The sequence below is a fragment of the Tiliqua scincoides genome, chromosome 9, assembly GCF_035046505.1.
Source record: "Tiliqua scincoides isolate rTilSci1 chromosome 9, rTilSci1.hap2, whole genome shotgun sequence".
NCBI lineage: Eukaryota > Metazoa > Chordata > Lepidosauria > Squamata > Scincidae > Tiliqua > Tiliqua scincoides.
In genome coordinates, this window is record NC_089829.1 from 13,374,731 (window position 1) to 13,400,242 (window position 25,512).

At 48.5% G+C, this 25,512-nt stretch overlaps 1 protein-coding gene and 1 pseudogene across 2 annotated transcripts in view; both read left to right on the forward strand.

The window, feature by feature from the left end:
• Positions 1-2,123: 2,123 nt before the first annotated feature.
• EPHA8 (EPH receptor A8) overlaps positions 2,124-25,512 on the forward strand; it is a 57,736-nt gene continuing 34,347 nt past the window's right edge. For both annotated transcript variants that reach the window (XM_066636814.1, XM_066636815.1), the window contains exons 1-2: positions 2,124-2,183; positions 4,903-5,566. In XM_066636814.1, coding sequence (XP_066492911.1) covers positions 4,921-5,566 — 646 coding nt within the window. In that variant the 5' untranslated portion in view covers positions 2,124-2,183; positions 4,903-4,920. The remainder of the gene's footprint in view (positions 2,184-4,902; positions 5,567-25,512) is intronic.
• LOC136660941 (5S ribosomal RNA) lies at positions 6,210-6,329 on the forward strand (annotated as a pseudogene).

Sequence of the window (25,512 nt, forward strand, 5' to 3'; positions counted from 1 at the left end):
ATTTCCCTTTTGTACCTTGAGGCCATGTGAGAAAAAGATGGGACTGCCAGTGAGCTGAGGGAGGTGGCAGGCTAATATGCCCCCCCCGGATGTATTCTGGTGGTAGTAGGCACAAGGTGGCAGAATTTAGAGGTTGCTACTATGAACCTCCCTCCTTGAGTCAAGCGGGGGGTGGGGGGTGACTGCAGGAACAGGCATTGCCTTTGTCTCCTGGTTGTGGGCAGCTGGGAAACAGAATGCTGGGCTGGATGGGCTCTTGGCCTGAGCCAGCAGGATAGATCATCCTATGTTCTTACACTGTCTGATGGGATTCACTTCTTTGCAACGGGTACAGAACAAGGTTAACTTACCCAATGTGTGAGTCTGCAGAATACCTCCAGCGATCCAGAGTCCAAGTTGACAGCATGGACACGATTGGGGAAAGCGTATGGCCTGGCTCTGAGCTGCAGGCTGTTTGGCTTTCTCCCCGCAAGTCATCGCAACGATCTCTCAAAAATGGTCTCATGGCGCTAATTGGCAATCAGCGCAGCCAATTTTCAAGAGGCAAGCAGCTGGTCTTTGGCTGTCACGTCTCTCCGCCCCCCCTCCCCACACACACCCTACATACTTACACACGGAGAGCTGAATTGAAGAGAATGTTCGTGGAGGTATTCAGAGGCTGTTCTGTTTTCTCAGCACGAGCAGAGAGATTTGCCCGGACTTCCTCATTAACTTAAGCTGGACTCCCTGGAGGCCCAAGACTTTAGAACAGGGGACTGATTTCCCTCCCTACCACCCACCCTACCCTCCTGCTATCTCCACTTAGGAGACCGAGCAGAGAAAGATGGGAGGAGGGGGTGTCATACTGCACCACAGGGCATAATTACCTTGGTTTTCAGTGTGCAGATTTCATCTGGGGATTACGTCCCACGGGATGCATGGAAACAAACACAAAGGCCTCGACTAAATCTTTGGGAAGCAGAAATGGTGATGGAGGTTTCTTTGCACAGCGAGGACAATCCAAGGCATCTGAGTGGAATTTTATCAGGGGGTTTCTTTTGGGGTACAAAATTTCTTTTGGGGCCAGTCCCTTCTCCATTGGATAATAATTTCATACGAACCTTGACAGGGTGACCAGATGTCATAACCGCAAAAGAGAACAAGGCCTTCCCTAAATGTAGGACAACCAAGAAAAATGTAGGGTGTGACCAAATAAAAGCCACAAAAGAGAACAAGGCCTTCCCTAAATGTATGTCAACCAAGAAAAATGTAGGACGTGACCAAATAAAAACTAAAAACACATAAGATAAGATAAACACATAAGATAAACACATATTTATCTTATGTAGTTATTATTTTACGTATTATTAAAGTTTAAATTATATTGGATATAATTTATTAAATATAATTTATTAATTATAATTTATATATTATATATAATTAATATAATTTATTAATTGAAAGATATATATTTATAATTTATTAAATATAACTTATTAATTACAAGAAGGCTATGTGCTGTCCGCAGAGGCCTGCTCACAGAGAAGAGGAGGACATTTAAGTCACAAGGTTAAAAAAAGACGACTTGTCCTGGAAAAAGAAGGTGCCTGCTCACCCTTGTCATTGGATCTTAATTTCTACAAATTACTATATATAAAATTATGCAGGCTTACACAAAATGTGAATGCAATTTATGCATTTTCTGCCAGGAAATTTCTGGCTCCCCTTCTTTTCTGGCTCCCCTTTTGGACCCCAGTCCCTGGTACAATGTACCCCCTACACCCTCCCATTCATGGTCCTTGGTGAGACTGGAAATTTGAGGTCCAAGGAAATGTTTGCATCCCCTCTATTGGCTCCTGGGTCCCCTTTTTGACCCTGGGCAAGGGTACAATTTACCCACTGTACCCCCCTCATGGGTCCTTGGACAGTCCCACTCGAAAAGGTGGCACTAGTTCATTCATTCCAATGCAACCAAGAGACTCTCCATGTTTTTCAGTCTCTGACCTTTGACTGGAGAGGTTGCTGCTGTATGCAGATGATCAAGAGATGCTCACCTCCTGTTCTCTCTCTCTCTCTCTCTCTCTCTCTCTCTCTCTCTCTCTCTCTCTCTCATGCACTTTCCCCTCCTGTCTTTTGCAGTGAACTTGCTGGACACATCCACGATCATTGGTGACTGGGGCTGGCTCACTTATCCTTCGCATGGGGTAAGTAGGAGGTGGGAATCAGCAGTGGGACCACAGAGCTTGTAGGGCTTCTGAAAATCCTAGCATCTTCTTGTAATGCAATTAAGAGAGCCTCCTGTAGGCACAAGGCACGAAACTTGACATGACGCAGTGGGACTAAGGATGAAATCCTAAACTCACTTACTGGGGAGTATGGGGATTACTTGTGAGCAGACAGACAGGTATAGGCTGCAAGAGACTGAGCAATGACTCAGGAGTTTGAACATTGCTTTCCAAAGCAAATTTGTAAGCCCTTTGCTTTGAGCGAAGAGAAACTGGGGAGAGGGAGCTGTTTGCGGCAGTGGGTGCTTTGCCGTCAAGCTTCTGTAAGTGGTTGATTCAGCTTCTCACAAAAGCTTGTCCCTTTGCGAGTCGGCCTGCGATCGCCTCAATCCTGCTTGCGAGCATTCAAACTGGGGTGCTCGCTTTTGGTGGAATGTTTGCAGGGTGACCAGATACAATGGAGCTCAGAGTGCCTATACCTTTAATCATTGGCAAGAAGAGGCAGTTTGGGCAGGTGCAGCTTTTTCAACCCTTTCATGCTCAGCTGCACCTGCCCAAATTCCCTCTTCCTTACAATGGTTAAAGGCAGATGTTCCCAAACTGGGGTATCACAGTGCCCCAACCAGGGAAGCCCTGTAGCTGTCCCCTTAAGGGGTGGTGCGACGGTAATGGTGGTAATGGGACCTCATATGATTGCACCTGCCCAAATTCCCTCTTCCAAATTGCTATGATTGCACCTCTGGGGGGGGGACGACAGCTTTTAAAATACTTATCAGAGGCAGTGCAGGCTCTCTGAAGGGTGTGGGGAATCCGCGGTCCTCTCTTTGGTCCCCCCCCTTGCACCTCAGACTTGCTTCAAAATGCAATTGTGACCCACTTCCACTTTCACAACAATAAATGGAAGTGAGTTGTGATCACATTTTGGAGCAATTCTGAGGCCTGCAGAGGGGGCCGCTGGCTTCCTGCACCTTCCAGAGCCTGCCCTTGGTAAGAAGAAAAACGTCCTTTTCCCGACATCATGGTCACCCCTTCCCCGAAAGGACTTACAGTGGCCCAAACTCTGCTGGAGAGTTTGGGAACCACTGCTTAATGGTATTGACCAATGTTTCTCAAACTGTGGGTCAGGACCCACTAGGTGGGTCCCCATTCATTTTAATAATTTATTTTGAATATATTAGACTTGATGCTACCACAGTGTGTGATTGCATTTGGGGAAATGTTACAGACCTGTACTTTTAGCAAGCTGCTATGTATAGTCTTTTAACAATGGTAGTAAATGGGACTTACTCCTAGGTAAGTGTGGATAGGATTGCAGTCCTAGGATTGTTAAAAATGTTCCTGCTTGATGATGTCGCTTCCCATCATGACATCACTTCCGGTGGGTCCTGACAGATTCTCATTCTAAAAAGTGAGTCCTGGTGCTAAATGTGTGAGAACCACTGGTATAGGCACCGTGTCTTCCGTTGTATCTGGTGACCCTGAATGTCTGTCAGTAAGAGGATGGGAGGGTGAGAGGATGGGGGGTGAGCAATCCTATTTTCATCTGCTAGAGAGCATGGCCGGTGCCCACGAACAGGGCTAGGCTACCAACAGGTGGCTCAAGGCAACCATTTGAGAGGATGCTCCACTATTTTTGGACTGCCTTAAGGAATTGCAGTCATGCAGCAGGAAAGGCAGGCCATAGCTCCATCCTGTGCAAAGCAGTTTCTCCTTTCAAGCTTCTGTGCCTCCCTTCTCTTTCTCCTTCCCTCACACATGTGGTCCACACTCATATCTCTTCCTTGCATCTTTATTCCTGTATAATCTTTCTTTTTTGTTTTGTTAAATCTTGTGTTGACTTTAATTTAAACTGTTAGCCAACTTCCTGAATGCAGATGTAATCAAACCCCCTTGCCTGGTGCATTAATTATGATGTCCTCATTTTCATCTTGCCAGGGGACCTTATCTCAATGACATGGGAAGAGAAGACAGTATTTTTGTGGTGTTCGTTAAAAAAAATAAATCAGGACCATACATGGAAACAAGACACAGCATGTTAGGTCAGAATAGGGGTGTGCAAACACACAGTGCAGTATTTATTCCCACTTCTTTGCCTTGCAATGAAATCTACGTATTGCCCAGGGTAAGGCAGAGGTGTGGTGGTGAAAGTCTGGAGTGTAGGTGAAAAGATATATTTTGGGGACCAAAAGATATATTTTGGGAATATATCTTGGGAAAAGATATATATTTTGCATCTCCCATGCAATCATCATCATCATCCTCACTTAGTATACACGGCTATTATTTATTTATTTTGCAAATGGGCAGATGACGCAAATTGACTCCTCCCATAGAACTGCCCAGAATGCTTACCACCTCCCTCTGCATTCTGGGTCGTGTAAGTCTAAATCTGGGGCACCTCTTTTACTGATCACACCACTCCAGACCCATTGCTGGTATGGAAGCACAGGATCAGTAAAGTGTGGCATTCTGGGTGTTGGTGGGGCTGGTTCCTAGAGACATGAGCTTCAGCTCAGTGGGAACTGGCTTTGGGGATCTCCTGGCTGGTAGGCTCCAGTCTTTGAAGGCCTAAAGCCAGCTCCTGGAGTGGTCCTTCCAAGCTGAGTGATTCCTCCCTCTTCAGGGTCAGAGTCCAAGCTTGTGTTCATGACACTCCCATCCCCTTTAGTGCCAACTCCTCTCCTGCTCTCTCTTCCAGTGGGACTCCATCAATGAAATGGATGAGTTTTTCAATCCCATCCACACCTACCAAGTCTGCAACGTCATGTCCCCCAATCAGAACAACTGGCTGAGGACTAACTGGGTGCAGCGCCACGGGGCCCAGAGGGTTTATGCTGAGATTCGGTTCACGCTCCGGGACTGCAACAGCATGCCTGGGGTTCTGGGCACATGCAAGGAGACCTTCAACCTCTACTACCTGCAGTCAGATCGCGACCTGGGCACCACGACCCGTGAGAGCCAGTTTGTGAAGATCGATACCATTGCGGCTGACGAGAGCTTTACCAACGTGGACCTAGGGGTCCGGCGGCTCAAGCTCAACACGGAGGTGCGTGGGGTGGGCCCGCTGAGCAAGCGAGGCTTTTACCTGGCCTTCCAAGACATTGGGGCCTGCATTGCCATTGTCTCTGTCCGGGTCTACTACAAGAAGTGCCCAGCCATGGTGAGGAACTTGGCTTCCTTCTCTGAGGCAGTCACCGGAGCAGACTCGTCCTCTTTGGTGGAAGTGCGGGGCGAGTGCGTGGGGCATTCAGAGGAAAGAGACACCCCGAAAATGTACTGCAGTGCCGAGGGGGAATGGCTGGTGCCCATTGGCAAGTGTGTCTGCAGTGCTGGCTATGAGGAGAGGAGGGACTCATGTCTGGGTAAGTCTGATGATGGTCAGAACTATGATTGCCCCTGTATGGAGGAAGGGCAGCTGGTACAGAAAAGGCATTGAGGGATGCTGCGATGCTTTTCACTGGTGCGAGCTTGCAAGTGTGTTAGGATGCTATTCTCACACCGGATCGGTGATAAAGAATCAGTGGCATTGCTAGGGGGTGTGGGCCGCAACAGGTGACACAAAGGGGAGGGGTGGCACCACTACTCCCCCAAAATTTTTAAAATCTTGATATTTTGAATAATACCATCATGTTATATATCAATTGATGTGTAATTTCATGCAGAATGCAACGAAACAAACCCCGTTGAAATATCTCTATTCTATCAAAAGTTATAGCTGAAAAACCAGCAGGGGCAGGGCGACAATACATCTTCACACCCACTGCCTGGGACCTAGCCCCACGCACTGCATGGGAGGATGACCATCATAGGGGTGGCACCCTGGCCTCCTGCACCAGGTGAGACAAACCCTAGTGACGCCACTGGCTAAACTCACACCAGATCAGTGATAAAGGACAGCAATAATAGAAGCTTATAAAAACTGGAGAGGTTCTAGATCAGTGGTGGAGCACCTGCTTTGCATGCTAAAGGTCCCGAGTTCGATTCCTGCATCTCTATTGGTACTGAATCTAAGGCAACTGTTACCCTGCACATGCCCGAACTCGTCTGATCTCAGAAGCTAAGCAGGGTCAGGCCTGGTTAGTACTTGGATGGGAGACTGCCTGGGAATACCGGGTGCTGTAGGCTTATACCATAGTCTTTCAAGACTGAAGGTTGCCAACCAAATTGGTACTGATAAGGGCCTCTGTCTACAACCCTGTTGACAACAGTGAGCTAGATGTACAAATAGTCTTGGCAAAAAGCAGCTTCATCTCTGTGTATATTTTTTTTTTCTAATCCCAAATTAGTCTCAGGGTTTTAACACAGATTTATGGAGTTTAGACTGCAAGATATCTCCTGTTGAGAGCTGCTGTACTTGAATTCAGGATGGGATTTATATCAAGACCAGCCCATCCATGAGGCCAACTGAAGCTATTGCCTCAGGCAGCAGATTATTGGGGGGGGGGGCTACTCATCTCTGTCCTCCTACTTGCCTCCACTGCTCCTTCTTCTCATGACACTCCCTGAGTTGGAAAATGAAGAGGGGGACAGAGAAGAAAAGGAAATGTGGGGAGGAAGGACGCAGAGCTGGAACAACGGAGAGTGGGAAGAGCAGACTCTGGTGCATCATTGGGTAAGGGGGGGTAGCATCTGACATCAGAATGCCAGATGCAAGGGGGGGCACCAGGATGAGGTCTCTTGTTGTCTGGTGTGCTCCCTGGGGCATTTGGTGGGCCGCTGTGAGATATAGGAAGCCGGACTAGATGGGCCTATGGCCTGATCCAGTGGGGCTGTTCTTATGTTCTTATGACCCGCCATCTCAGGCATCAGGAGGTCTTGGGCCATCCCTGGTTTGTATGTACTGTTGTTCTCTTTCAATCCTATGCATATCTACTCTCACAAGTAAGACCCACCGGTCTCCATGGGATTCAGAGTCCAATCCTGAGCTCAGTGCGCCAGGTTACTGCAGGGGCGCACCACTGCAAGCATGCCATAAAGCACGTTTGCGAGGGTTAGCACCGGCTGAGTGCCAGAACTGGCCCAGCACGAGACCGCACTGGGCCAGTGCCAGTGGGAGGCCAGTGGTTTGCTGCCCAGTGGTCACCCAGACCACTGGGTGGTGAAGAGGTGAGTGGGGGTGTGGGAAGAGATGGGGAGGGGGCGAGGGAGGTGGAGGAGTTCAGGGAGAGGGCAGGGGAAGGAGTGGCAGGATGAGGGAGTGGGGCTTAAGGGGGCAGAACCGGTAGAACTCAGCTCTGCCGGAACCTGAGCCCCACGTCAGGTCATGTGGCCCAACATGGGCGTCTCCGATTCTGTGCTGGCTCCAGAGTCACCGCAGAATTGAGTAGCCCCATTGTGGGGGCTACTTCTCTTACCTGGGAAAGGGGTCGAAAGTCCCCTCCCCTGAGGAGCTGCCACATGCTGCCCAGTTACGCTCAGGATGCCGTGGTAGCCATCTTGGCACCACGGCAGCCTCGCGCTTCATGCAGCTCGGGATTGGGCTGTTACACCCAGGTAAGTGTGTATAGGATTGCAGCCTCAATCTGCCTGTTTTAATTAACTTTGAGCCCAAGTCTGTGCATATCTATTCAGAAGTAAGTCCAACTTGAAGTCTGTGGGTCTTACTCCCAGGTAATTGTATGGATAGGATTGCAGCCTTCATCGTCCAGTGTGCCGGAACGCATTCCTGTTTCTGGGTACCCATATCATTATTATAGAATATTTATGCACTGCTTTCCAACAACCACAAAAGTTCAAGATCCATTTCCAAAGCAAAACAAACGAAAAGATGATTGTTTGGCCTGAAGGAGTTCACAATCTAAAATGAAATATAAGAGCGATACCAGCAAACAGGAGAGAGACTATGCTGGGACATATCTGGATAGTTGTGCCATCCTCTTGCTAAGTATAGGAGAGCCATAACTTCAAAAGTGCATTTCTTTCCCTTTTTGCATAGGTTAGCATTTAAAATACCAGATACCCATTTCAAAACACCGACAGCCACATGATGATTTCATAACGGCTCTGAAATAGATATGTATCTCTCCACTTTTCACAGAATCCTACAGTTGGTGGGAGCTTTGCAGGCTGATACCCTGTTCAATGAAGGAAATTCAGACTTTCTCTTAATGTCCAGCCAAAATGTACACCCCTGTAACTTAACCCCATTAGATCTGCATAGTAGATTTCTCTGGACATTAGACATTTGGGTATCAGGAAGGAATTCTTGATGGTAAGGGCAGTTTGGCAGTGGAACAGATTACCAAGTGAGGTGGTAGATTCTCCCACTAGGAGGGTTTTCCGCTAAAGGCAAGGGGGTTGGACTAGATGACCTTGTAGGTCACGCTTCCAACTATATGATTGTGTGATCTGGTTCTGCTCTCTAGGGCTACAAGCCTGTGCACACGTTCCTGGGAGTGAGCCCCATTGAACAAAATGGGACTTGCTCCTGAGTAGACTTGCTTAGGATTGTGTTGTAAGGCAGCAGAGTGCAAGTCTTTATCCTCTGCTATGTGACAACATTTCAGGCATTTGAAAAGCACTACTGTGTTGCCCATCAGACTTCTTGTCTCTGGGCTAAACACACCCAGTTCCTTCAAGCTTCCTTCAGAGTGGTGGGTTTCCAGGACCCAGACAAATATTGGGAGGTGGGGGTGGAATTGAAGGAAGGGGAAAGACATGGAGAGGCTCTTCCCCTGAAACCATGAGAGGGAGGAAATTTAATTCTGTGCCAAGGTGCAGAAGCAGAATTTTAACCATAGAAATGTGTGCTTTATCAGGGAGGGGTGAGGAAAGAAAATTTGGATTAAGGCTCCTTGATTGCCCATTTGGTAATTTCTCACTAGTTGGAGGCTCTTGTCCAGCCTTTGTTCGAAGACCTCCAGTGAAGAAAAGCCAACCCCAGATGTTTGGTTTCATTATTGAACTGGTCTTACCATTAAATCATCTCTTTTTATGCTCATATTTCTTGTGAAATCTCCCCTCTCCTGTAGCTTGAGCGATACATACACCTGATTGAACCAGTGGCATAGCTAAGGGGGTGCAGGGGGTAGAAATTAAACTGGGCTACAAGCTTTAGAGGAGCTCATGCCCAAAATTGTGAAACCTTGCTATGTACAAATAAAACTATCATGTTACATATAATTGGAAAGGTAAATTAATGTTGAATGCAATGAAGCAAACCGTGTTGTAATATATGTGTTCTATCAAAAGTCATGGCCAATTAACCGACAAATGTTTCCATTGTGAAAACCTTGGTATGTAAGAATAATACTATCATATTATAGATCATTAGAAAGGTAATTTAATGCTGAATACAATAAACCGCACTGGATACCTATGTTTTATCAAAAGTTATGGCCAATTTACCAGAAAACTTTTTATTAATAAATTAAATTTGATTTTGTCATGGGGGAGGGGTTACCAAAATCTTCTTTGACCCCGGGTAGCAGATGCCTTAGCTATGCCACTGCCCCATTTTTCAATTTTTTAAAAGTCTGGGTGTGATGTCACTTCCAGGGCATCATTTTGCACTCTGCACCAGGCTACACTTTCAATAGCTACACCACTGGATTGGACATGTCGCTCCTCTTTGACTAGCATTGCCAAATTCCTTCCAATAGGGAACTTAGGTGGTGCCTATCAGGTAGTTAGCAAAATAAGGCTCCCTACCACCCCTGACAAGATGGCTTCTGTATGAGTCCCCAGAAAACTAAAAGCATCCCCCCCTCAATAAAAGCCAGACTGGTGAGAACATGCTTGGTGGCTTCCACATGACACAGTGTCAGTTGAGAAGGAAGGGCAAATGGAGAGGGGGTGGTCAGCTTGTACTCATAACTGCTTCTACTAAGTATCCTGGAGGTTGGGATTAAGGATCAGGGATGCGTGTTTTGATATTACACAAAACTCCCCTCCTTGCACTTTTCCAAGAGGATTCAGGAGGAAACTCCAGAAAAGCTCATCTCCCATCATTCTCTGCTACACAGTAGAGCAATGAACTGTTTGGGTCATGACTAGCAGCCCACCCCAAACCAATGCCCTCTAGCACAATATAGAACAGCAGAGAAAGCTTTTTTGGGAGGCTGAGAAAGGAAAATGTCACTCTTCCCCCCCCTTCTTGCTCACTGAAAACCTCTTCCCTCCTGCAAGCCCCAAACATCATTGCAAGTCTCCTTATCAAGGGTGGCTGGAACCCCGAGAACAGGAGCTCTTGTCTAAGGGACTGGAGATATATGACATTTTGCTGTGTGTCCCCGATATGTATACAAATTGCATCCAACCCGGGCTCCTTTTGTACTCACAGAGCAAGGGCAATTAATAATGTCGATACACTACTCGCTCCGAGCTGAGATTTTCCTAATCGCAAGTCTCCAGCGCATTCCTTCTTTGGCGCCTAACCAATGGCATCAATGGCGCCTAACCTGCCAGCTCTGCGTGGCTGGCTTCGTTCCAGGGTTGTCCCTGGGCTCGGGCCACTTCTGGGCTCCATCAGCAGGCTTTTTTTTTTTTAAAAAAAAATGTAATCCTGCACTTTCTTTGGCGGGAAGTTTTGACAACACAGAAGACGGGCCCGCGAGTCGATAAATGCAAAGTTATCTTAATCCATCACCTCCGAGTGCAGCTGCTTCAGCGCCGAGGACTCCAGAGCGCGCCCAGAGAGTTCCACTTTGCAACTGTATAAATGGTGATAAGGAGGCGGCAGCTGTGCGTCAGGCACCCCTGCGCACTGGGCCTGGGGCTACATGTGTACAGCAGCCGGCGCACGGGGGTCTTTACAGGAGGCCTTGTTTGCTTTTGGCTTCTTCACAAAAGCGATTTAGATGAGAGGCGCTTTTGACTCGGCAAATAACAAAGAGGTTTGTTTAGATTTGGGGAGAAATGCGCACAACAGCCTCGCCACCGTTCCACGCAAGGTTACCGCCACCCAAAGTCAAGCAGGGGAGGATGTGGCTGTGTTGGTTTCCTCACCTTGGGATGTCCTGTGTATGTTGCAGGTTGGAAGTTTATGCTCCCCTTCTGTAGAGTCAGACCCTCCGACCTATCGACACGGGCTGGTGGCAGCAGCTCCCCAGAATTTCAACACTGATCTTTCCCAGCTGCCACAGATTGAAACTGGGATATTGTGCATGCAATGCTCCATCACTGAGCTACAGCCCACTGGCATAGCTAAAGGGGCTGGGGGGTACATTGCCCTGGGTAGCACACCTGGGTACCAACCTGCATCCCCAAGGCAGATTCTGTTGCAGCCGGAGTCTACCCTCCATGTGTCCCTGCCCATGTGTGATGTCCATTTTGGGGGCGGAATCAAGGGGTGCGTTGTCTACTGTGTGGTCCAGGCCCGTCCAGTCTCTCCCTGGCCGGCACAAAGAACGGGGAGCCGCAAAAAGGGGTTTGTTGACCTTTTTTTTTTCACTTTAGTTGCGGTTTTTACATTCATCTGAGGGGCCCCTGTTTCATCACAGGGACCCCGGGGCATTCCCCATACAGTGTCAGTTAGAGTCCATAACAATCCCTGAAAAGGGGTCAGTTACCTCACAGGTCCCCTCTCCAGTAATCCTCACCACGAGTTGTGCCGGGTACGTTGTGCTCCCCGCTGGAAGACAGGTACGTCAGGGCCGTTCCTTGGAACGGGCGGAGTCGGGATTGTGCTCTCACCCCCTCCTCGATCCCCCAGGTAGTTTCTGGCCCAGAGGCCCCAAGGTTCCTTGCCTGGTCGGATGGGGAATAGTCCTCTCTCCAGGTAAGTGGGGTCAGGCTAGATGGGCTCCTGGGGTCTCCTCCCATAGCCCTGGGAAGTGTTTCCCCTCTTTGGGCCGTAGTCCCTGGCCTTGGCCGGCCTGTGGCTGCCTCCAGGCTGTGTCTGCCTCCGAACTGCAAGGGGTCCGGCCTTCCTCCTTTCTTTTGCCTTAACTATCTCCTCCCTCCTGGAGCTCAGGAAGGTGCTTCCCCCTTCTTTGGCTGCCTGTTCTCCTCTTATACTCCTGGGTAGCCCTGCCAGCCCCACCTCTTCTTGGTCCCGCCTGGGCCTGAGATCTCATGAGATCTCAGGTCTTCCTACTGCAGGCCCCGCCCCACTTGTTAAAAGGGGTAGCTGCACCTGGGCTGCTATGTTTCTTGGGAGGCTCCTGCCCTGCCCAATGGGTGAGTAGGCTGCTGGTAGGGATGGCCCAGGAGCTTTACCCTCTCTGGCTGGCTCCTTGTCCTCCCAGGGCATTCCCCTGGGGGTTCCCTTGGGCTGTGCTCCCCCTCCTGCAGCTCACCTTTCTTCGTCCTCCTCCTTCCCTGCTGTGGATCTCTGCCCAGGGTAAGTCCCTGGGTGACACCATGGCACAGGTGTGTGTCTGTACAGAAGGTAATGCAGTGGTGAGGACCCCCCTGCACCCACTCCTGCACCACCCTTGTGGGCATTCTGAGCTATTGTGAGCAGCTCTGTGCAGCCAACCACCCTTTTTCTGGTGAAAAAAGGTGTTGACCTCTCAGAGTGGCTCACAATCGCTCCAAACTCATCATAAACCCAGACGTAATTGGCCGTGACACAGACCCACAAGCCTATGCTTGTCTCTTCAGAAGGAAGTCCTATTATAGTCAAAGGAGCTTACTCCCAAGAAAGTGTGGTTAGGATTGCAGCCATAATCACATCACTGCAGATCCTTCTAGGTCAGGCATGTTCAGGGGATGACATCTGACGTCACGGACCCGGATGCTGAATGCCCTCACTATGCCACTGCTACAGTCCTTCCACAAATAGGAACATAGGAAACTGCTGCCTACTGAGTCAGGCCACTGGTTAATTTAGCTCAGCGTTGCCTACACTGACTGGCAGCAGCTGTCCTGGAAATAGCTCTCCAAGATTTCAGAGGAAGAAGAGTTTTTCCTAGCCCTATTTGGTGTGGCTCAGGAATTTCAGCCTGGGGGGTGCTTTGGGTGCTGGGGAAACTGCAGACAATAAGGCTATGCAACAACAGTCACAAAGTGGTTTACATAGCAAAATAAATCAAATTAATGTTCATTAGTGGTTTCATTTGTTTGGATTTTCTCCACTGGTTCCCATTTTTTTTTTCACTGGTACAAATATAAGTTTTTCTTCCAGGGTAAAGAGCGGCTATGGAGGGCCCGATCTGGACCATAAAAGGTTAAGGGCGCAATCCTAACCGGCACTTATGCCAGCGTAGGAGCCCCGGGAGGGTTGCAAACGTGCCGTAAAGCACGTTTGCACCTCTGTGGGAGGAAGCTGCGTCAGCGCATCTAGATGTTTTGATGCACGGAGGACAGCAGAAGCCTCCGCGGTGGCTTCCTTGCCACCGCTTGTGCCTGTGCACTCATGCCAACACAAGCGGCGAAGGTAGGTGTGGGGGGCAGGGAGGAGGTGGGAGGGGGCATTTCTGGGCGAAGGGAGGGCAGCCGGATCCCAACCCCCATCCCCAGGGAGAATGGAGCGACTTCAAGCTGCTCCGCTCTCCCAGGTCTAAGGAGACCCAATGGGGCCAGCAGCCCTTACCCAGCAGCCCTTACCCAGGGGTAAGGGGAAGAGTTTCCCCTTGCCTCTGGCTGAGCCACTGCTGGCCAGAAACCCATGTTGCCTGTAGCACAAGCCTCCTGGCTTGCCTGCTCCAGTGCGGGTTTGGATTGTGCCCTAAATCTCCCCTGTCCCTGTGTTGTGATCCATCTGAACTAGGTGCTATATACTCACCCTAAAGCAAGAATATTGGCTATCGTAGCCTTATTAGATGTGTCCCATTGAGATGTGTCCCTTTTTGTCCCAGCAGAGTGTCACTCGAAGTGACTATTGCTGGTATCTCCTTTGTGCCTTCTATTAGAAGATTCCAACTGCAGAATCCTGTCCCCCATTTGTGCTGCTGGAACTCATGTTCCGGCAGCATTGCAAAATGCAGTGCACTTTCATGGGGTATTGGGCCTCTGCCACAAACAGTAAGTTGGCATGGAATGGGGGGGGGGGAATTAGAGGACAGGTCCTCTCGTGGATTGAGAACTGGTTGGAGGCCAGGAAGCAGAGAGTGGGTGTCAATGGGCAATTTTCACAATGGAGAGAGGTGAAAAGCGGTGTGCCCCAAGGATCTGTCCTGGGACCGGTGCTTTTCAACCTCTTCATAAATGACCTGGAGACAGGGTTGAGCAGTGAAGTGGCTAAGTTTGCAGATGACACCAAACTTTTCCGAGTGGTAAAGACCAGAAGTGATTGTGAGGAGCTCCAGAAGGATCTCTCCAGACTGGCAGAATGGGCAGCAAAATGGCAGATGCGTTTCAATGTCGGTAAGTGTAAAGTCATGCACATTGGGGCAAAAAATCAAAACTTTAGATATAGGCTGATGGGTTCTGAGCTGTCTGTGACAGATCAGGAGAGAGATCTTGGGGTGGTGGTGGACAGGTCGATGAAAGTGTCGACCCAATGTGCGGCGGCAGTGAAGAAGGCCAATTCTATGCTTGGGATCATTAGGAAGGGTATTGAGAACAAAACGGTTAGTATTATAATGCCGTTGTACAAATCTATGGTAAGGCCACACCTGGAGTATTGTGTCCAGTTCTGGTCGCCGCATCTCAAAAAAGACATAGTGGAAATGGAAAAGGTGCAAAAGAGAGCGACTAAGCTGATTACGGGGCTGGGGCACCTTCCTTATGAGGAAAGGCTACGGCGTTTGGGCCTCTTCAGCCTAGAAAAGAGACGCCTGAGGGGGGACATGATTGAGACATACAAAATTATGCAGGGGATGGACAGAGTGGATAGGGAGATGCTCTTTACACTCTCACATAATACCAGAACCAGGGGACATCCACTAAAATTGAGTGTTGGGCGGGTTAGGACAGACAAAAGAAAATATTTCTTTACTCAGTGCGTGGTCGGTCTGTGGAACTCCTTGCCACAGGATGTGGTGCTGGCGTCTAGCCTAGACGCCTTTAAAAGGGGATTGGACGAGTTTCTGGAGGAAAAATCCATTATGGGGTACAAGCCATGATGTGTATGCGCAACCTCCTGATTTTAGGAATGGGTTAAGTCAGAATGCCAGATGTAGGGGAGAGCACCAGGATGAGGTCTCTTGTTATCTGGTGTGCTCCCTGGGGCATTTGGTGGGCCGCTGTGAGATACAGGAAGCTGGACTAGATGGGCCTATGGCCTGATCCAGTGGGGCTGTTCTTATGGGGGGGTTGGGGAGGAGAGAGAGAGGACCAGGGCAGGGATTAGGGGCCCCAGAAGGCTGTTGTGGGTGGACAGGACATGGCTACTAGTGGCAAATGTGCCACCAATGTCCTATGCACCTTGCCCAGCCTTGTGATGCCCCCTTGGCACCACCTGGCCAGCTAAAGAGCTGGCACAGATATGTGTAGATCCATAGGGCAACAGGGACTTCCCTGGAGATAAGGGCACTAAAGTTCCTTTACTTTGAGGAGGCCGCCTGCTCCCCTCACCCACCATAAGATGTAGCACATGCCTCTGTGACATGGCTGCTTTGGCGCAAGTGGTGGGGGATAGTTTTGGTGCATGAGTTCTTTAGGCACAGAGAACCGCTTTTTCATTGAGTTTGCCAAGTCACCTGGGGGCACAAAAAATGTGCCAAGTCACTTCGGGGGCACACACCCCTAGGGGTCAGATGCTCATAACATCCCCTGAAGGCATCTGGGAGGTGGTATGAGATGCAGGGAGGCCTCTCTGGGCCTCAAAAGGCCTTCCAGAGGCTTGAGAAAGGCATGCCTGGTTTTAGTAAAAACTGGAAGTGGCTTTCTAAGGTTTTCTCTTTTTGAGGTTTGGGGAGGTTGTGCATGGCCTCCCCAGCCTCAGAAGGCCTCTGCAAAGTGCCCCTGACATCCCCAAGGTGTGGCACCCAGATCAATTGACCCTTCAGACCCCCCCTTAGCTATGCCTCTGACTCAACTTTCATCTTGAGAATGAACAGACCTCACAGTGCCATGGAGAGACTGTTTGAACATTGCCTGGCTGCTGTAGAGTCCAACATCCGCTCGCCTTTCTCGGTTTATGCCCAAGTTGTGTCTCCATCTCCAGAATGACTCTTGGCAGCTGGGTGGGGGATTTGACACTCAGTAGATGGAGTCTGGCTTCCCTTTGGTATCTATTCGTTATGCAAGGAGGGTATCTGCTCTTTGCGCAGTCAGGCCAGGGAGGAGCTCTGGGGAGGGAGGCCTGGCGGCTCTGAGCTGACAGCACCCAGGCCTCCATGACAAGTGCTCCTCTCTGGAGAGGTGCCTTGTAGCGACTTGTAAGGGGCAAGGGAACCTCTCAATCTGGAGTTCAGTTTTTGCCCAGCGATGGTGGTTTCTGAGGGGTAGTGAGGGCAAGCCCAGAGTTCAACCTCTCTACCTCTGACAGGCACCAGGGTCCCAGCCTACTTAGCGTAAGTGACAGAAGCCCATCACAGTGGCAGGGAGTAGCCAGTAGCTGCTTAAGCAATGCTTTGTGGGAAACAAAAACTCATTGAAGAACCAGACCTCGAAGCTCCAGCTATTTAGGGAGACTTCTGAATTTTGTCTCTTGACTTTGGAGTTCTGGTCTTGTGTCCGATGAGGAAATACACATTAGGAATTCTTTCTTGTTCCTCTGAACGCCAAATGTTGCAAGGTGTGTTGTGCATGTGCTATTTGCCATACCTTCCGTGCCTTCATGCGTCCGCATTTCCTCTGTATCATCAATGCATATGGGTGCACTGATAAAACACTGCCTGGAGCAAGCAATGTACAACTTCCACTATTATCATTGTTAATAAAATACTTATAGACCACTTTTCAACCAAAAAGTAGTTCACGAAGCAGTTGGCAGGGCAAAACAAATCAGTCGATGAGTCTCTGTCCGCAACGGGCTCATAGTCTAAAAAGAGATGGAGGAGAAGAGACACCAGCAACTGGAAAGATGCATGAAGAAGGGCAGTTGCTCTTCCCCCTGCTAGATAGGACACCACTTTAAAAGGTGCTTCTTTGTTCAGTTAGCAGAGTACATGTATCTAGAGATACTTAACATGTGAACTTTTTTCCAATGGGCGCACAGTGTTCTTGCTGCCATCATACATATAATTGTTGCAGTGTTGCTTCTTTGCAGTGTTTTATCAATGCACTGAGCATTTGCACATCATGGTGTATCACCACCAGAAAGAACAAAAGACAGAGGGGCAGAACTGGTCCATCCATGAGGCCAACCAAAGTAGTCACTTCAGGCAGCAGGTTGGGAAGGTGCCCCTCTCTGTCTACTAACTTGCCTCTACTACTCCTTCTCCTCCCCTCCCCCCACTTCCTGGACTGAAAAAAGGAAAAGGTGGGAAGAAGAAATGTGGAGGGGAGGGGAGTGCTGAGCCAAAACATTGGAGAGTGGCAGGAGCAGAGGCTGGTGTACTATTGAGTAAAGGGGCAGGTTAGGACATGATTTCTTAGGTGTTAGGAGGCCTTGGGCCAGCCCTGAATTGAGGAATAGAGAAGAAGAGAGTGGTAGCCTAGAGAACCTCCTGGGAAATTTTCTAGCTGACCATCTTGCTCACCTTCAGGCTCCCTATTCTATTCCCATTCCCCTCTCTTCAGACTAACAGGAAATGTACAAAAGAAAAAGTGATGGACTTGACCACTTCCTAGTGGATACTCTAGCCCAGGGATGGACAAACATGTTGGCAGGAGGGCCATGTCATCACTCTAACACTGAGTTAGGGGCAGGGGGGAAAGATGAATCAATTTACTTTTTGAATTTAAGTAAATTGACATAAATGAATATATTAGAGTTGGAACTTAGATGAATGAATGAATTTTATGGAGCTTGTTTGCAATACACATGAGAACAGGTATGTTGAACCACATGAGAACTAGGAACTGTTTGCCACACACACCTCTTGCATGGTGAAAACATACAGAAACAACATAAGTTGTTGAGGGGCAATGAAGGGCAGGGTTAAAATAGCACCCAGGGAAATGCGAAAAGCACATGGACACTATAAAAGGTCTTGCGCTGATTTGACCCGCAGCTTGTGTCTGGTGGTCACGACCGGCAGTCATGGGCCAGCATGGGCTCCAACGGTCTCCTATGGACCAGAGGCTCATTGCAGACTGGGGCTCCCTGCAAGCTGAATTGAGGGTCTCTGAGGGCTGCCAATGTCCCACAGTTTGGGGTTTGCCCACCTCTGTTGTAGCCCACCACTCTACTCTACTCCTCATTTCTTATTCTGTTCCAGTATCCACATTCTGTTCCTCCTGATTGTACATGCAACCTCCTGATTTCAGAAATGGGCTATGTCAGAATGCCAGATGCAAGGAAGGGCACCAGGATGCAGGTCTCTTGTTGTCTTGAGACCTGGGGCATTTGTTGGATCTGGCACAGCTCCCTGGGGCATTTGGTGGGCCACTGTGAGATACAGGAAGTTGGACTAGATGGACCTTTGGCCTGATCCAGCAGGGCTCTTCTTATGTTCCACTCCCCTTTTCCTTTTCAGATAGGAGTTTGAAGGTAAGGGTGGTGGTCTCTACTCCCCTGCTAATCTGCTACCTGACGCAACCATCTCATTTCACCACATGGACAAACCAGCTCTGTTACAATCACCTCTGCAACAGACAGAGTGAAATTCTAACCCAGTGCCCCATCTTCCACTGCTTTGCAGTTCCTTTCAAAAATCAACACTAAGGCTGACAAGAAACCCTCAGCTGTTCAAACATCTAAAACAAATAAGATGGCTGACTGTGCAAAGTAAAGGGGTAATTAATTTGGGCTTGCGCTTTGAACATCATCATCAAGGTAGAGGCTTCATTTCTGCTTTTACCTCCAAAATGAGCTCCTCTGATATTGATAGAAAGATGATTAGGATCACAAAGAGGGATTTCTATCATCCTGTCCCAGTGGTGGAGAATGAAAAATTACTGAGGGCAGCGGCAGCTGGGCTCTCAGGCCTGGCCACCTGACTATGAAAATGGCAAATTTCAGATTCCTGTAGAACTTGGGTAATAAATCTTCATATGCTGGCCGTTTAGTGACTGAAAATCCTGACCCTGTGGTTGGGACTGGGGAACTGAAGTTCAAGTGAGTGCATGTGATGGGGCACAGGGCTGGAGAACAAGCCCCACGAGGAACGGTTGAGGGGTCTTGGTACGTTTAGCCTGCAGAAGAGAAAGCTGAGAGGGGATATGATAGCGGTCCGCAAATAGATGAAGGGCTGTCATCTGAACGAAGGAACAGATTTGTTCTCAACTGCCTCTGAGAGTAGAACTAGATCCAATGGTACAAACTGCAAGAGAAGAGATTCCAGGTGGACATCAGGAAGAAATTTTGGGTGGCGAGGGCAGCTTGGTAGTGGTAGAGACTGCCGAAGGAGGTGATGGAGTCTTCCCCACAGGCGATTGTCAAGCAGAGGTTTGACAAGCACCTGCTGGAGATGATCTAAGAGGGTTTCTACTACCCGTAGGGAGTGGACTAGATGGCCTTCTGGGTCCCTTTAAACTCTATGAGCACCCTCCAGAGTGCTTGTTCAACTGGTGCAGGTCCCCTTCACTGGCCCAGGAGCATCATGAACATGCCATAAAGGACATTTGCAACTACTCTCGTGCCAGCTAGCCTGCTGGCACCAGAACTCCACTGGTGGGGGTAAGTTCATGCCAGCCTGAATAGAACAGCAAGGGGAGTGGGAAAGAAAGGGTGGCGGTAGGGCAGAACAGAGGCTGGGAGGGGGCATTTTGGGAAAGGAGAGGGTGGGACTGAAGATAGATCGGTCCTGGGGGGAGGGGATTGGCCATGGCAGCACAGCCTGCTGGCACCAGAACCCCACTGGTGGGGGTAAGTTCATGCCAGCCTGAACAGAATGGCAGGAGGAGTGGCAGAGAGAGCAACCTATAGCAGATTGCAGGGTCCAGGAATGGGGAGTTAGCTCCCCATTCCTGGACCCTGCAACCTTACATGGGCTGCTCAGATTTGTGACTGCTAATTCACTGGCACAGATCCAAGTAGCCCTATAGGGGTTGCGGGGTTGCGACATGGGATAAGGGGGCAAAATATCCCCTTAGCCCAAGGTGCCCTCCAGCCAGCACCTCCGATTCTGTTGTTCATAAACATGGAAAGTGGACGTGCTCTCAGTAAGGGAACATTGGTATGTGTGGAAACCCTTTGAGAAATGCCATGAGTATTACAAAAACTTGTCAGAAGGCAACTCTATCAGTGATGACAGTCATAGTCAGTATTGTCCTATCTCCAGGATTGGAGACAGTGCAGTTACATAGAAGAACTGAATCACCTCCTTGTGAACTTCCCAGAGACAACTCTTTGACAGTTGCGGGAATCACAGTATTGGACAAGCAGGACTTTGGCTTGATCCACCAGGGCTGTTTTTATCAGTCTTATAGTGTTTGGCCTCTCTTGAAAATTCTCAGAAGTCTCTCCTTAGGAGAAACCTTCTTGCAAAATTTTGGTGCAAACCCTAGGCAAGTGTGGGGACCCTCTGAGAATTTGTATTTATTTTATAGACACTTATTTAGCTTCCTTTGAACATTAGGGGGAATCTTGAAATTCACTTCAAATTCCAGTGGGGTTTTTTTTTAATGCTATTGCTAACCATAAGCTCCAGTGATGTTGCTCAAACTCACTATTTTCACATTTTTTTGGTTTTTGGTTTTTTGTTTTTTTTTAGCTTAGAGATCTGTAGGGGTCTTAATATGTGACTCAAATCCAGTATAGGGGGGAGAACTCTTCTTGCTGGAATCCTATACAGGTGGGACCTTGATATCCACTGATTTAGTTTCCACTGATTTGACTCACCACAGATACTGGGGTCCACCTTTAATTGCCTTGTAACAAGGGGGGGGGGGAAGCACCAAAATCCCATTTCCTACCTTTGTGCTGTTAAATAATTATAATTTCATTCCACCAGCTTCCATTATTCACCCCATCTAGTGCCTGAATGCTGATATAGTGTCTCTAACAAGGCATTCTGGGGCGTCAATGGAGGAGCAAGAAAACCTGGAAGTGCGTCTTTAAAGCTGTTTTTCCACTGATTTGGTATCCACTGATTTTTCTTAATCCACTAGGAGTTCCAGAACGGAACCCCAGTGGATAATGAGGCATGACCTGTATCTACTCAACTGTGAGTAAACCTCATTGATTACAATGTAACTACCTCTCGTTTTATGCATGTTTAATTTGGACTTAAAAAAAAAAAGAATAGTTATTTAATTTAAAAAAAACTCAATTATGTTTGCAATTTTTGGAACAACAAAGTCAAACTTCTGTATGTTCCCACATGTTTGGTTGGAGACCATCTCCCTCAGCTAATGTTGATGACCGAACACACAACTCCCCCCCCCCAGTTTGAGGAGCCTCCCACCTCAGCCTTCCATCTATGCCACCTTCAACAAAGCAGAAGTCAACAGTCATTCATATAAGAGTTAGCATTTCATTTTTTTAAGAAATAGTTTTAAATAAGCAATGTTTACTTCCAATGTCTTTACTGTTGCTGTTTTTCCTTAATGTAAATGAGGAAAGTCAGTAAATAGTGGCTTCATAAATGAACTATTTATTTCATGGCGTAGACAGTAAGGCGTCTTCTTCCCCAGTTTGCACCATTTGTGCACATTCCAATGGTAAAAATATGTTTAATTTTCATGTTTTTGAGATACCTGCTGATTTTTCAAAAATGAAACCCCCATGTAAAATGAGAGACACCTGTATAGTAAGGATTTATCATCATCTTCTTCATCATCTTCATCATCCTCAACCTGCCCTTCCTCCAAGGAGCTCAGGGTGGTGTACATGGTTCCTTCTCTCCTTCTGTCCTCACAAGAAATCTGTGATGCAGGTGAGGCTGAGACAGCGAGAGAGTGACTGGCTCAAGGTCTCCCGGGAAGCTTTGTGGTTGAGCCAGGGGTTTGAGCCTGAATCTTCCAAGTCTAAGTCCCTCCCAAACTACTGCACCACCATGGCTCTAGTAAGCATGTATAGGGTAGTGCTGTTAAATTTTAAAATCATACAGTTTTGCCTTGGTTGGCAACCTTCACTCTCGAAAGACTATGGTATAAGCCTACAGCACCTGGTATTCCCAAGCAGTCTCCCATCCAAATATTAACCAGGCCCAACCCTGCTTAGCTTCCTGAGATCAGGCATGCACAGGGTAACAGTTGCTTTGACTTCTGTGTCAAGTAAATAATTCTGAGGCCCCACTACTGTATGTGCACCATCTAACCCACAACGGATCGCAGGGCCTTCTGCCTTCTTTGAATTCCATGCCTGAGCTTTTAGACAAAGGGAAGCCAAGGTGTTGAAGTCTGGTCAGCGTGAGTATACAGGCAGTGGTTGTAGCCTCAAGAGCAGTGGCAGAATCAGAATCTGGAGATTTCCCCAGAGGGGTCAAATCTCAGTGTTGCTTCTATGCCAAGCTGCTCTGAATGCAGCCTTGGCCTCCCCCAACTGCTTTCATATGCAGAGTGCAGCCCCCAGACTCCAGGCTGGACCTGGCAGAGCGGCTCTTTCTTTGCTATCATCTCCTTGACAGACAGGTCCGTTGATCATTTCAACCATCCCACCAGCTTATTAGCAGATGTTCTCCTTTCCCAGAGGAGCGAGACGCGGGACAAATGGACCATGCTGCAGATGGCTCAGCTGGGCACTCCCACCCCATTCAGCACTTCCTGAGATGAGCTTGTCAGCTCCTGAAACAGGCCACAGCAGGTGGTAGCTGGTTACAAAGGCACATTAGGAGATGGGAATGGGATGAGGGACTGCAGACCAACAAAGGGGTGGGATAGAGGGACAGCGTAGGGGGACAGGGAGAAGGAAGGCTCAGGAGGTGTCCAGGATGTTATGGTGAACCTCTACAATGAGACATTTGGGTCTCTCCTCCTCAGTCAGTGGGGATTACATAGCAGCTTAAAGACTATGGTGTACTTTGTTGTTATTTTATTTATATATCAGCAATGAATTAGGTCCACCTGGTGCCAGGTGATGCAGTGACATCATCTCCCCCGCATCACCCCGTGCCTGCACTCTACACCCCCCACCCTTCCGAAATGGCTCATTTTTTAGTCATCCAGAGGCAAGAGAGGGCAGGTAGACCCAATCCGCAGCGCTTGCCACCCCAAGCAACAAGCACTGCACCCACCTGCCCATGAGCCACCGTCCTCCCCGACACCCCCCATAACCTGTCACCTTGGGTTTCTGCTTGGGATCACCTTGGGGTCATATGCTACTGTTATATACACAGCAATTCCTTTCACTGTCATTTGGTTAGGGAGCAGAGCGTAGACAGAAGTCAAAAATGGATGAATGCCGTATTTAGCGTGCAAATTTATTTTGGCTGGTGGAAAACTAAATAAGCAAAACATAAATGAACAGAAATAAAAGAAAAATATACTACATAAGAACATCGTGGAAGTTCAGATGAAATTGGATGACAGGAGAAAGCATGTGAGTGAAGTTTGACAGTTGAAAACGGTTGAAAGAGCAAAGCGATGAAAGTCAAGGTACTTCTGTACGACTTCAACGGAAGCCCATCTTCACAAAGCAGTTTGCAAAAATGGAAACCAATCATAACTACAGCCAGTTATGTCAGAAGTGTTTGCATCACCTGGTACGAGAGGCCAACACATCACCCCCGCTGGACCTCCTCCCATGCAGTAAGTGCGGCAAAACCCTGAGCAGTGGGTGTGCAGCATCAAAGGGCCCAAGCAATAACCCCCCCCACTTCTGCTGACATATTTTTCCTTTCTATTATGCATGTTTTAAATGGGTAGAACAAAATATAATTCAAAACATTATATTTTGAACCACTTTGAAGGTGCCTTATTAGTCCTATGATAAATCAATGCAAAACTTGGTACCCAGAGCCAATGTTCAGGCAATCTAAAGCCAGACGCAATGTCTTGTGTTTACCATCTTCTTAAAAGCAGCCAGTGTGGGGGCCTGTTCTACATCAAAGTAAAATGTTACACCTCCGTCAAAAAGGCCCTTTAAGAGCTCAGGAAATTTCCGCAGCTTTTCTTCATCGACAGGTGGCAGGGAATGGAAGAGATGAAGGGGTGGTCAGACTAGCTGTTGCTGAGAGCCCTGCTCAGGCATCTATCAGTCACACAGGCGATTGATGCTAAGCAAGGACATTTGTTGATTCCAGAGAGACCTGGGATGCTTCCAGCTTTTGAAGTTCCAGGCCATAATAATAAAGAATGGACAATGCCTGCCAGCCAAATTAAACTTATCAAAGTTTGAGGGTGCTTTAGAGCTTGAGGCCAGAACAAGTAGCCCCCCCCCAAACAAGGTTTTGTGAACTATAGTCATAAAGTCAAATCATAGAGTTGGAAGGAACCAACAAGGTCATCCAGTCCAACCCCCTGCCCTTAGCAGGAAATCCACCTAGAGCAGCATTTCTCAACGTTTGTCCCCCACCATACCACTTTGCACCGTCACCTGTTGGAAGTACCACTGGCAATGATGTCATTTAAGAACATAAGAACAGCCCCACTGGATCAGGCCATAGGCCCATCTAGTCCAGCTTCCTGTATCTCACAGCGGCCCACCAAATGCCCCAGGGAGCACACCAGATAACAAGAGACCTGCACCCTGGTGCCCTCCCTCGCATCTGGCATTCTGACATAACCCATTTCTAAAATCAGGAGGTTGCGCATACACCTCATGGCTTGTACCCCGTAATGGATTTTTCCTCCAGAAACTTGTCCAATCCCTTTTTAAAGGTGCCCAGGCCAGTCGCCATCACCACATCCTGTGGCAAGGAGTTCCACAGACCAACCACACGCTGAGTAAAGAAATATTTTCTTTTGTCTGTTCTAACTTCCAGATTGGGATGCCAGATACAATGTAACAAACACCAGTAAGAGGCTCAGGATAAATGGAAGGACTTTTTCAAAGTGCACGCTGGAGTGCAGTCTGGAGTTCTGCCCGCCAAGCCGAGCCTTCTACTGCTGCTTGTCGTATTGCATTGCTGGTCTCTCTGCCAGGCAGTGGGGAGGGGTCTTTGGGTCCCATGCTTACCACCAAACACCGCCTCAAGTACCACCAGTGGTTGAGAAACGCTCTCCTAGAGCAGGGGTGCCCAAACCCCGGCCCGGGGGCCACTTGCGGCCCTTGAGGCCTCTCAATGCGGCCCTCAGGGAGCCCCCAGTCTCCAATGAGCCTCTGGCCCTCTGGAGATTTGTTGAAGTCCGCACTGGCCCGACGCAACTTCTCTCAGCGTGAGGGCAACTGTTTGACCTCTCCCATGAGCTGTGGGATGAGAGCTCCCTCCGCTGCTTGCTCTTTCACATCTGTGATGCAGCAGAGGCAGCAAAGGAAAGGCCAGCCTTGATTTGTGCAAGGCCTTTTATAGGCCTTGAGCTATTGCAAGACCTTCATTCATTAAGTTCA